At 49.2% G+C, this 13,270-nt stretch overlaps 1 protein-coding gene across 1 annotated transcript in view; it reads right to left on the bottom strand.

Annotated features, from left to right (window-relative positions):
- The window catches only part of LOC149313428 (tumor necrosis factor receptor superfamily member 21-like), a 52,035-nt gene extending 39,920 nt beyond the window's left edge, over window positions 1-12,115 (bottom strand). The window contains exon 1 of the mRNA XM_089519093.1: window positions 11,689-12,115. Coding sequence (XP_089375219.1) covers window positions 11,689-11,769 — 81 coding nt within the window. The 5' untranslated portion in view covers window positions 11,770-12,115. The remainder of the gene's footprint in view (window positions 1-11,688) is intronic.
- Between the last annotated feature and the right edge of the window lie 1,155 nt (window positions 12,116-13,270).

Below are 13,270 nucleotides of genomic sequence, written 5' to 3'. Positions count from 1 at the left end.
TGTCGGTCCCGGGAGAAGATCCCTTGTGACTGACCTTGCGGCTGCCACGGGCGCTGTCGCTTCCGGAACGGAGAAGCTGGTGCTGAAGACATGCCGTGCTTCTTCGCCGCCGCCTTCATCCTGAACTTGCGGTTCAGGCGGTCGTCGGTCTCGGCGTGGAAGAGGCCGGTCCCGTCGAGCGGCATGTCCTCAATGGCCGCTCTAACCGTCGGGTTGAGGTCGGAGGCCCTGAGCCACGCGTGGCGCCGAAGAGCCATGGCAGCTGACATGGACCTCCCGGAGCAGTCCGCCATGTTCCTGGAAGTGGTGATTAGCCAGCTTCCGATGGAGTGCGCCTCGTCTCTGATCTCCACCAGCTGCCTCTGGATGTCATCTGGGACGTCCGGAACCATGGGAGAGATCCGTTCCATGAGGGTTTGAATGTAGGCCCCCATGCAGGCGGTGTAGTTGGCGGCCTTGACCCCAAGAGCCGAAGCCGAATAAGCCTTTTTTGCCAGTCCATCGATCTTCTTTGCCTCTTTGTCGACAGGGGAAGTAGCCTGCTTCGGAACGAAGCTGTGCTGGGCCCCCTCCACAATGGCCGAGTTTGGTCTGGGGTGTTCTGCCAACCAGGAGCAACTCGCCGGGGCGACCCTATAGAGGGATTGGACCTTGCGGGAGGGTGCCGATAGGGCGGCCGGAGCATCCCAGGACCTTTTCACGATGGTCTGGAGAGAAGGAAGGAGAGGAAGGCATGGCGGAGTGGGGACCCGTCCATGCACCCTACGCTCGACCGGGTCCTCTGCGTCGTCCTCCGCAGCTGCGAGCTCGATGTCGAGGGCCCGTGACATCCTGACCACGTGCTCTGTGAAGGCCCTGACGTCGTCCGACGGCGAAGACGGCCCTGGGTTGTGCATCCTCTGAGGGGAGGCCGAACCCGAGAGGACATCCTCGTCCGAGGGTGCCTCCGAAGGTGGCAGCGGTTCGTCCTCAGAATCCAGGTCGGAGGAGAGGGGGTCCGTCACCCTGACCTGGGATCTCGGGCGGACGAAGTCCACTGATGATCGGGAGCGTCTGCGGGTTGAGGACGGCGACCTCTCACGAGTACGGAGTGGAGACGGCGACCTCTCGCGTCTACGGGGCGGCGATGATGACCTCTCGTAGACCGACACGGTGGGAACCGATCTGGCCGGGTCGGCTCGGTCTACGGGGTGGGGGTTCAGTCTGGTGAACTCCCTCAGGGCTCTGTCCTCCGGCACCGACATGTAGTAGCGGCGCGACTGCACGTCGTAGAAGAGGTCCGGGATCCCCTGTATGTGGGCCGAGTGACCTTCATCATCGGTCGCCGGATGGGAAGGAGACCGATGATCAGGAGAGCGAGGGGCGTCATCCGTCCCGTGGATGAAGTCCAAGGCCGGGGGAGGCAGGGATGTAACTGGGGTCCCCTGGTGTACCGGCGTCGGCTCCTGGTATGGAGCTGGCAAGGCGGAGGCGCGGGCCTGTCTGGAGTGGGAGCGCTCCTTGTCCTTTGCCCTCAGCGGGTCGGTGGTGGGCCGGTCCTTGGAGGGCTTGGCCTTCTTAGGGGCCGGATCACGGTCAGCCTTGTCATGGTGCCTCTTCTTCCCAGGCTTGGGAGTCTCCTCCGATGGGAAGAAAGGGTTGTCCGGGAGGTCCAGGAGGACAGCAGTCGGTGTCGATGACGAAGGCCTCGGGGACCTTGTTCCTTGCACCGGTTCGGTATGGTCGCTAGGCATCGCATGCCGTGATCCCTTGGATGCCTTGGAGGACAAAGGCGAGGCGAGATGGACCTCCGGTTTGGGAGCCTCCTTGGAACGGGGGCACTCCGATCCCTCCTTTGGCTTGGAGGCCCGTTCGGTACCCTCAGTCCCCGATGGCTTATGGGGGCGCTTGGAGGGTTTGTCGGTGGCACTGGGCGGTTTGGAGCCACGGGCCACATCGGAGGTGGTGGAAGGAGTCCCGGCCGGGACGCACACCACGCTGGGGACGGCGGCTCTCCCCGATCCCACGCTGGAGACACTTGCCCGAGAAGATGAAGCGGGGGGTGGCAGAGGCGGGACAGAAGAAGACCGCGGACCCCTTTCTTGCAATTTCCCCAGGGCAATCGCCGAAGTAAGCCGGGACTCACGGTTTTTCCGGGCCTGGGAAGAGAGGGATCTGCAGAGTGCGCAGGCCTTGGGATCGTGGCTTGGACCAAGGCAAAGCAAGCAGGTGGAGTGCGGGTCCTGAACGGGCATCTTGCCCTTGCAAATGTCGCACTTCTTGAAAGCCGCAGGCATTTCAAAGTCGCCAAGTCGATGGGAGATCCGAAAACGAAGTCAACAGTCCGAAGGTCCGAAGTTACCAGGGGCAGGAGACAAAGAATGGTCAAAACGAAAGTGATTCCAAGCAAGCAAAGCAAGCGAAGGTTCCTCTGAAGCAGCTAGCGCGGCGGAAAAAAGGAACTGGGGAAAAGAGCGGGAAGGCAGGGGCCTTATAACGGGTGGGCGGAGTTACCGCCAAAAAGTTTCAATATGTTGCAGAGTAAAACTCTGCCCAGTGATTCCAGTAGGTTCCGAGCAGCACTGCGCAGGCGCAGTGAAACCCATTTGTATGATTCGCAGAGACCACGAAGAAGAATATTTTGTTCTCACCTGAGCCAGCAGGCTTTGGAGAAAGAAGCAGGAACAAATGAATCACAGCTTCTTTCACTAGTTCTTCCCTCCTTAGTACTGAGTTGTCAGTTTGTTTGGGGACTCTATTGTTGAACCCCAAACAATCTCATGATTTCCCTTGCTTCACTTGCTTTGAAATTCCTCACTTGCCTTCCAGTTTCATTGCCCAGACGGTGGAAGAGGCAACAAGGGGATCAACTATTTCGGATCTGGTCATAACCAACTTGATTAATGGGGTGCAAGTGGTGGGATCCTTAGGTGGGAGTGACCATGTTCTCCTGGAATTTATTATACAGTGGCAAGGAAAAGACAAGCATAGTCAGACACACATTCCAGACTGTATGAAAGCTGATTTCAGTAAACTTAGGGAAATACTGGCGATGATCCAGTGGTGTCACTAGGAGTGGTGTCACCCTGCCCATTGACCTCCTCCCATACCATACCATACAGAATCCTTAGTAATTTTTTTCATACTAATAGTTACTCCTAAACTGAGAAGCCCATATATCACTAAATCTAATGGAAATAGTTGTGACATAAACAACAATCATACCTTTAAATTACAATATCATATGCACAGTTGAAACGTATTTACATGTATTATTATTAATATTATTATATTATATCCTGCCTTTCTTCCAATATAGGGACTCAAGGTGGTGAACCCCAAGTTTAAAACAATACAATGTATATTCGGCCCTCCACGTTTGCGACTTTGACTTTTGTGGATTTGATTATTCACAGATTTTATTAATATGTTCTCTAGGAATATCTAGGCCCGCCAGTGCAATTCTATAGTCAACTTTAACCAAAGGTCGCACTGAAGGACCTAGAGTTTCCTAGTGAGAACGCTCCACTAGGTAGCTCCTCCGGTGCAATTCTATGGTCAATGTCTGGCAGATTTGACCACAGAGTGGCACTGAAGGACCTAGAGATTCCCACAGAGATGTTCTCTCAGATAAAAATGTAATGTTTTTGCTTACTAATTTGCTTGCTAATTAGCTTACTTGCTGTTCACCGCTATGATCTTTGGAATAGCGGTATATAAATAAAACAAATTGTTATTATTATTATTATTATCTGTGGTTTTTCCACATTCACGAGGGTCTTGTGTCCCTAACCCCAGTGGATGTGGAGGAACAAGTGTACAAAGTTGCATGTGGTTAAAGTGAAAAACTGATAATATATGATTTTTAAAGAAAAAATTAAAATATTTATTTGAAAAAATAAATTTTAAATTTAATTTTTTAAAAAGAAATTAAAACTTGGGTTTTTTCCTTTCTCCTCCCACTGAACCTCACCCCACTCACACCATCTCTCCTGCAGAGCTCCCTAATACTAAAGGGATGCAGGCGAATGCCTCAGCCTGTTTCTGCCAAAAGGAAGATGCTTGGGGAGAAGTGGTGTTCCCCCCACCCCCCGTGTATCACCTGGAGTGGCCCACACCCCCTAGTGACTTCCCTGGTGTGATCGCATGGTCTGGAATACTAAAACAGAAGGGAATTCATGAAGAATGGGAGTTTCTTGAAAGTGAACTTTTGAAGGTGGAATTTCAAACAAAATAAAGAGGAAAGAGGAAAGGTATTTAAAGAAACCAGGATGGATGTCTAAAGAACTTTAAACTGAGTTAAGATTTAAAAGGGATATGCACAAGAAATGGAAAAGGGGTAGAAATCACCAAAGAAGAATTCAAATAAATAACCATATGTATGGAGAAAATCAGAAAAGCTAAAGTGCAGAACAACTGGGTAGAGAAGTGATGAGGTGTGCATGTGGGGGAAGAAGGTTCCAGGAGTAAGGGGCAGCAAGTGAGAAGGGACGAATCCGGGAGGGGGCAGTGGTAATCCTACACTGGGACAGGAGACCTTGACTACCAGAGTGGAGGGTGCGAGTAAGAATGTAAGGAGAAAGAAGGTCAGATAAGTAAGGGGGGGCCAATCCATGGAGGGCTTTGAAAGTCAATAACAAAAGCTTGTACCGGATGCGGAAGGGGAAGGGGAGCCAATGAAGGGAGGAGAAAAGAGGAGAAACATGGTCAAAGTGGCAAGCGGATGTGACAATACGGGCAGCTGAATGCTGGACAGAGATTATGGAGGTGTGAAAGAGGAAGCCCTGTCAGAAGAAGGTTACAATAATCTAGTTGTGAAACCACTAGGGCATGGGCCAGAGTTTTGGCAGTAGAGGCTGAGAGGAATGGACGGATCTTGGTAATGTTGAGGAGAAAGAATCTACAGGCCTTGGTGGTGGCCTGGATCTGGGGAATAAATGACAGAGAAGAGTCAAAAATGAAGCCAAGACTGTAGACAATGTAGCTGTCAGGTGGAATTTGTAGTTGGTTGACTGACCAAACCCAAAGGGTGTTCACCAGTGGCACCTGGCTTGACAACAGTACATGTGAAACAGATCTGAGAGCCTTAGTAGACTATAAGCTAAACGTGAGTCAACAGTTTGATGCTGCAGCTGAAAAACCAATATGATTCTAGGCTGCATCAATAGAAATACAGTGTCTAGATAAGTGAAGTAACAGTGCCACAGAATTCTGCTTTGGTCAGACATCACCTGGAATACTATGTCCAGTTCTGAGCACAATTCAAGGAGGATATTATAAAGTTAGAGCGTGTTCAGAGGAGGGAGACTAAAATAGTGAAAAGTCTGGAAACCATGCCCCATGAGGTGCAGCTTAGAGAACTGGGTATGCTTAGTCTAGGGAAGAAAAGGTTAAGAGGTTATATGATATCCATGTTGAACTATTTAAAGGGATGCCATACTGAAGATAGAAGTGTTGTTGGTTTTTTTTTTTGCTACTCCAGAGCCTAGGTCATGGGGAGCAATGGATGCAAGGAAGAGAGATTCCACCTCAACATTAGGAGGAACTTCCTGACAGTAAGAGCCGTTCAACAGTGGAAAAGAAAGCAGAAAGGAGCAGGACTGGATGGCTCTTGTGGTCTCTTCCAACTCCATGATTCTATGTTTAATGCTCAATGTTCTCTAAGCACCTTTAAGCCAATTAAAGTTTTTTGTAAAAAAAGGTATCCTCACAACTAATTAAAGGTGCATATTCTATTATCCAGATGCATCTATAGGATATTTCAAAACTAGAAATAAAAACCGACAAGTCAGGCACTCCTACCTTTCACTGTGCACAAATTCTTCCCTGTGATTTTGGCTTGAGGAAAACCAGTTGGTCATTTCATCCAAAATAGCAAAACACGATGACAATGTCACATTTGACATTAAGTCTGTGCATGATTCAGTATAAAACTGCTAGTACAAATAAATAAATAAGGTTTATTTATAATGCTCTTTTCACCAAAAGGCGGAATATACCACATATACTCAACTATAAGTTGACCGCATGTATAAGTCAAGGGGAAGTTTAGGTGTGAAAATTATGGATTTTGATATGACCTGTGGATAAAACTTCGGGGTATGTAACAGGATCTAAAGGATGGAGCAAGGAAAACAGTGCCAACGAATTTACAAGATTCTAGGAGGCATAACTGTTTGTGCTCACACTAAAAATTGGATGGATGAGAGAATAGAGGAAGGTCAGTGCTTCCAGGACAGATTTTACTTTTGCCTTTCACCAGGGGATAGTTCATTCTTTTATAAGAATTAAAGTGCAATACTTACATTGACCCGTAGATAAGTCGACTCAGGTTTTGGGGAGTCAATTTTTCTAGATTTATACATGAGTATATATAATAATCATGAACACAACAATAAAACAAACACTATAATATACTAAAATATTACACTAATATACTAATTTACTATTGTGCCAAAGGACATGTGATTTGCTTTAGCAAAGTATGCACATGCCAATTTAATTTTTCCAACTATTTTTTGTTGTTATGTGCCTTCAAGTCATTTCCAACTTATAGCAACCCTAAAGTGGACATATCATAGGGTTTTCTTGGCAAGATTTGTTCAGAAGAGCCTTCCTGTGAGGCTGAGAGCATGTGATGTGCCCAAAGTCATCCAGTGGGTTTCATGGCTGAGTGGGGAATTGAACCATGGTCTCCAAAGTCATCATCCAACACTCAAACAACTACACCACAGCTTTAAAATAATTCTTTGGAATGTAAGACTCTTCCAGGTTAGCTTTAAAAGACTTGATAAACTACAACTACTATGTCTTCAGGGCTGAGTATTTTAAGTCACATACATTTATTGCGACTGGAAATAAAGTGGTCTTCTGAACTTTCTGCCACACACCAGCACCTGATAGAATTAGGGATATCTTACAACTGAAGATATTCAAAGTACTACACAACTAATTACAACTTTCTTTGGAAAAAACAAAAAATACCTACTTTTGGCTAGTAGTGCTGAAGGATATTTTGTTCCAGAAATAACCTCAAATCACAGATGAACACTTTTAGCTGTACAAAGGGAACTAAGGGAATTTCAGAGATGCAAATGACTTCATGATGTCCTTGAAAAATGCTGAGCATATAATGCCATAAGGACAGGGCAGTCCACAACCAGCCAGCTAGGGAAGTACAGCCATCTCTGGGTCTTTCTAGAGATTCAACAACAAAATGTCTTCACTGTCAATGACAATGAAAAGGAGAAAGACAAGCATGCTGTTTTATGCTTTGTCATGCAGCCCTGTTAAAGATATGAATGCTGATGATCATAGTCATGGTCCAGGGTCAGACAATGGCCTTCTCGCAGTGCTCAGTGTTGTTACTGTTATGTGCCTTCAAGTTGTTCCTCACTTATGATGACCCTAAAGCAGAGTTTCACAGGGTCTGACTGGCAAGATTTGCTTCAGTATTAACCCTATCTAATACTTGTATAGAATGGGCACTTCGGGCGAAGATAGGAGAGGCTCCTGCCAGAAATTATGGAGTCACTGCCAATGCAGTAGGTGATACTGAGCTGTGTGGACTAATAAAGTGAGTACGATTCTACGTTCTTAATGTTGCACCAGAGTTGATTCTGACAAAAAATGTTAGAAGGAAGCAAAGCAAAAGGCAGCCTGCAAGTCTACTCACAATGTCTTTAATCAGGGTAAATCAGTGCTTCTCAAATAGTGGGGCGGGCCCCCCAGGGGGGGCGCGAGGCTCCGTAAAGGGGGGCATTTTATAGACAAATGATACTATTTACAGTCGCGCGGGGGGCACGAAATGTTTTCTTCTTCCTAGGGGGGGCATGACAGAAAATAATTGAGAAGCACTGGGGTAAATGAACAATTAAGTTTGAGGAAGTGGTGTTAGAGTGTTCCTCTGGGACTTGGGAGATTCAGGTTCTAGTCCCCACTAAGCAGTGAAACTTACTGGGCTAGTCATTCTCTTTTGGCCTCCCTCCGCTTGTTGGAAGAAAGGCAAGATAGCAGGGTAACTAATAGACAGTAAAATAAAGAGATCTGACAGCATTATGCAAGTTCTCTCTGCCATAGGCACTGCGTCTGGCACTCTGTTAACTGTGCTTGTTCCAGACCAGGCTTGCCTTTGAAGGAAGGTAACAAAAGAAAGATGGTAGTTACAAGTGACAAGAGCTTCAAAATTCCCACAGCAAAGCTTACCTACTCAAGCACTCCAATGCCATCTTAGTTAGTCTTATAATCACCACTTACAGAAAATCTGTACTGTATTAATGTGACATTCAAAGTGGGAAACTAAAGATAACAGAAGGCCTTGTCTAGGGAATTCATGTTAGAGGTGAGAGTTGAAACAAATTTCATTCCCTCCTAGTTGATACCTTGACATTTCAAAACTAAAGGGGGAAAGAACAGGGTGGGTGATGAATTACCTTGAGCAACTTAAACACTAACACACTCATGGCACTGGCTTTTCCTAAGGCCCTACTTAACATCTCAGAATCATAGAGACCACTAAGAGCCTTCCAAGCAGGAATATACTAAAGCTCTCCAAAAGATATCTATCCAATCTCTGTTTAAAGACCTCCAAAAATGGAAAGACCACCACCACCCTGAGGCCACTGTCAAATAGGTATTACAGTAAAACAGTTCTTCAAAATATTTTTGTAATTTGAATCCATTTGTTCATGTTCTAATCTCTGGAGTAGCAGAAAGCATGCTTGCTCCATCTTGGACATGACATCCTTTCAGGTATTTAAAGATGGCTGTCATGCCACCTCTCAGTCTTCTCTTCTCCAAGGTAAGGATACCCAGCTTTCTAAGTCATTCCTCATAAGGCTTGGTTATCAAAACTTTCAGTATCTTGGTTGGTATTCTGTGGACACATTCCATCTGATCATTATCTTTCTTGAGCTGTGATGCCCAGAAAAGGACAGAGTATTCCAGCTTAAGTCTGACCAAAGCAGAATAGAGTGGCAATACTATTCCCCTCGATATGGACACTATGCTCCTGTTGATTCAGTCCACAATTCCAATTGGCTTTTTTGGCACGCATTCATGTGGTCAAGTAAGACCCTCACATCCTGTATAACAAATAAATGGGTCTGTGAGCATATCAACTCTCACTTAGAGGCCAACATGACTCAAATGCAGCTATCATACTTTGGTCACATCATAAGACAACACAAATCACTGGCAAAGATGGTAAGAATTGGCAAATTGAAAGCTGCAGGAAAAGAAAATTACATTACAGATTGAATTGAAGGTAGGTGCCTGACCTTGCATGACCTGAATGGGGCTGTTGATGATGGGTCCCTTGGACTCCAACTCTTAAGAGTCACTGGAATTCAAACCAACATCAATCAATCGTGTCTCATCCCCATCTTCATAAGAAAAAAACATAGGAAGAGACTCTTTAACCAAGTCTCAGTTGTTTGCTATTTTTCTCTGTGAGTTTTCACTTAGGCATGTCCTTTCCTTTTGCCTTGGTCTCACATGGATGAAATGCATAGGAACTGGGAGGCCCTGAGGTGAACAACAGCAGCAACAGCAGCTTCATTTATACACCGCTTCATACCACCTAAGCAGTCTCTAAGTGGTTTACAACTGTAAGCTAATTGTCCCCAACAAGCTGGGGACTCATTTTAGCGATTTCGCAAGGATGCAAGCCTGAGTAGAGCTTGAGCCCTTTTGCTGGTCTTGAACTCACAACCTTATGGTTTGTGAGTGAGTGGCTGCAGTACAAGCATTTTTAACCACTGCACCACAAACAGGAGCCCTCCTCAGGCTAGGCTTCTCCCTCCCTGCAGATGCCTATTCCTGGCCCAAGGATGCCAGTCACCCCCCCCCCCCCCCATATCACACATAGACATAGCACCCATGTACAAGACCTAAGCCGGGAGAGAGAGAACACAGCCTGAACGCATCCTTGCCACTGAGAGAGAATAAGGCACAATACACTCCAATTGATCTTATAAAACAGAAACAGAAAGGATTATGCAGCCCTATTTGAAGGGAGTGGGCTGAGGCTTACGTATTGGAAAAGGAGAGATCCACAGCCTGCACTTACAACCTGAACAAAACCTGTAGCAACAAGGCAGAGTGAGTCGGGGAGATGAAGAAAGGAGAACAGCAAGAAGAAAGCATCCCTGAACATGTGCAGAATGACTTCCCCACATCACAAACCTGGAGGGCAGCAGCACCAGGGCACCCCACGGCCTTGGCCTCTTTCATCCTTCTCTAAATGATGCCCACCCAAAGGCAGAGAAGGCAGGTTGCTCTTACCCTGGAAGACACAACCTGACCAGCAGCAGCCAGGGGGGACCAACGCAAAGGAGGACAAGGCACTACAAAATGGAGGACACCACCAAGTAAATGCTGAAACCACTCCTAGAAATGCAAACCTGTGTTCCTTAGTCATGCTCCAAATGGAGGACATTTTGGAATCCCTCCTGGAGGAGGATGGCATGGAGGGCACGTCCTGGAAAAGGAGGATGCCTGGTCTGCCTATGCGGAGGCAACTAGAAATGGAGGACACGTCCTGGAAAAGGAGGACGCCTGGTTTCCCTATGCGGAGGCAACTGGAAATGGAGGACACGTCCTGGAAAAGGAGGACGCCTGGTTTCCCTATGCGGAGGCAACTGGAAATGGAGGACACGTCCTGGAAAAGGAGGACGCCTGGTTTCCCTATGCGGAGGCAACTGGAAATGGAGGACACGTCCTGGAAAAGGAGGACGCCTGGTCTGCCTATGCGGAGGCAACTGGAAATGGAGGACACGTCATGGAAAAGGAGGATGCCGGGTCTCCCTATGCGGAGGAAACTGGAAATGGAGGACGCCTGGTCTCCCTATGCGGAGGCAACTGGAAATGGAGGACACATCATGGAAAAGGAGGATGCCTGGTCTCCCTATGAGGAGGCAACTGCAAATGGAGGACACTGGAAAAGGAGGACGCCTGGTCTCCCTATGCGGAGGCAACTGGAAATGGAGGACGCCTGGTCTCCCTATGCGGAGGCAACTGGAAATGGAGGACACGTCCTGGAAAGGAGGACGCCTGGTCTCCCTATGCGGAGGCAACTGGAAATGGAGGACGCCTGGTCTCCCTATGCGGAGGAAACTGCAAATGGAGGACACGTCCTGGAAAAGGAGGACGCCTGGTCTGCCTATGCGGAGGCAACTGGAAATGGAGGACACGTCCTGGAAAAGGAGGACGCCTGGTCTGCCTATGCGGAGGCAACTGGAAATGGAGGACACGTCCTGGAAATGGAGGACGCCTGGTCTCCCTATGCGGAGGCAACTGGAAATGGAGGACACGTCCTGGAAAAAGAGGACACCTGGTCTCCCTATGCGGAGGAAACTGGAAATGGAGGACGCCTGGTCTCCCTATGCGGAGGCAACTGGAAATGGAGGACACGTCCTGGAAAAGGAGGACGCCTGGTCTGCCTATGCGGAGGAAACTGGAAATGGAGGACGCCTGGTCTCCCTATGCGGAGGCAACTGGAAATGGAGGACACGTCCTGGAAAAGGAGGACGCCTGTTCATTCTGCGTTCCTTGGTGATGCTCTGTCTAAACGGAGGACATTTTGGGAAGCCGGTGCTGGCACAGGAAGAAGGGGAGGACCCTTCCCCCGTTGACCCTGGCACTGCGGAGACCTCCTTCCCTTCCCTTCCCAATCCTCCAACCCTGCCCTCGCCGAGACCCCCATCTCACCAGGAGGAGGCTGGGGAGGAGGCGGAGGGCGGCTGCGGCAGAGGCGGAGGCGTCGTCGTGTCCCCCGGGCGAGGCTCCCATGGCCGGAGCTGTCGGAGCCTGGGCGGGGTCTGTCCGCCCGGCTGGCTGGCTCTCTCCCAGGAGGAGGAGGCCGAAGAGGAGGAGGAGGAGGAGGCCGGGAGGGCGCGCCTTGCCCACCGCCACAAGGGCCGGCCATCTAGCAGGAGCCCCGCTGCCCCATGGCCGGGACCGGGAAAGGAGGAAGGGGCTTAGCAGGAGGGCTCCGCCTTGGGGCCAGGGGCCTCCGGCCGCGGGGGCATCCGGGGCCAGCCGTCCAGCTCCGGGCGGCGGGGCAGGAGGGAGGGCGCCCGGCTCCCCATAGCGAGACACCGGCGGCGGAAGGAGGTTCGGCTCCCTCCTCCTCCTCCTCCTCCTCGGTCTTCGGCCGGCTTCGGAATGAGAGAGAGAGAGCCCGAGGATCAGGAGGAGGAGCGGCTGCGCCGGCGGCTGGGCGGGGCTTCCTTTTGTTACGTTACGTCTCTTCAGGGCGCCCCGCCCACAGCGGGCCTTTAAGAGGTTTGGGACTTCATCTCCCAGAAGCCTAGGCCCTGTCGACCAATAGTATGGGACTCTGGGAGATGGAGTCCACAAGCCCTCAAAGTGGTCTGGGGACCGCTGAGTCTATGGTCCCCAAGGGTGCCCTTTAATGGATTGTGGACTCCAACTCCCAGAAGCCTCAGCCATGATGGCCAATAGTCTGGCTCTCTGGGAGCGGGAGTCCAGAATCCCTTAAAGGGCCCAGTTAGGGAACCACTGCCTCAAGAGGACCAGGGGCGGGGCTTGTGAAAGCGCCAAGTGCCAACTGCCGCTGGCCCTCCAAGCCCTGGGCCCAATAGGACCAACTCTCCTCTCTCCCTACGCAAGACTCAGGCCGCCTCAAGGCAGCCTCCCGCCTCCTTTGCGGCGTTGGCTGTGGCGGATTTGATTCATAGGCATCTGGAGGCTGAGCCCCGGGCCTTACAGATCCTTAGGGAAAACGCCTCTCTTTAGGTGGAATTCAAAGATACAGCCCTGTCAGTCTGTGGAATCAGTCTCTAGGAGACCTTGCAGCCCCTTTGAGACTCACTGGAAGGAAGAAGTTTGCAGGAGGAGCTTTCCTAGCCTTCAGTCTACTTCCTCAGATGCATAATAACAACAACAACAACAACAATAGTAGTAATAATATAGTCAAAGATATAGCCGTGTCAGTCTGTAGAGAGACCTTACAGCCCCTTTGAGACTCACTGGAAGGAAGAAGTTGGCAGGAGGAGCTTTCCTAGCCTTCAGTCTACTTCCTCAGATGCATAATAATAACAACAACAACAACAATAGTAGTAATAATATAGTCAAAGATATAGCCGTGTCAGTCTGTAGAGAGACCTTGCAGCCCCTTTGAGACTCACTGGAAGGAAGAAGTTTGCAGGAGGAGCTTTCCTAGCCTTCAGTCTACTTCCTCAGATGCATAATAACAACAACAACAACAACAACAACAATAGTAGTAATAATATAGTCAAAGATATAGCCGTGTCAGTCTGTAGAGAGA

Source organism: Sceloporus occidentalis, unplaced genomic scaffold (assembly GCF_023333645.1).
Source record: "Sceloporus occidentalis isolate IW3139 unplaced genomic scaffold, rSceOcc1.0.p SCAF_4, whole genome shotgun sequence".
NCBI classification, from domain to species: Eukaryota; Metazoa; Chordata; class Lepidosauria; order Squamata; family Phrynosomatidae; genus Sceloporus; species Sceloporus occidentalis.
Note: the sequence above shows the minus strand (reverse complement) of the source record. Positions and strands in the feature narration are given on the sequence as shown.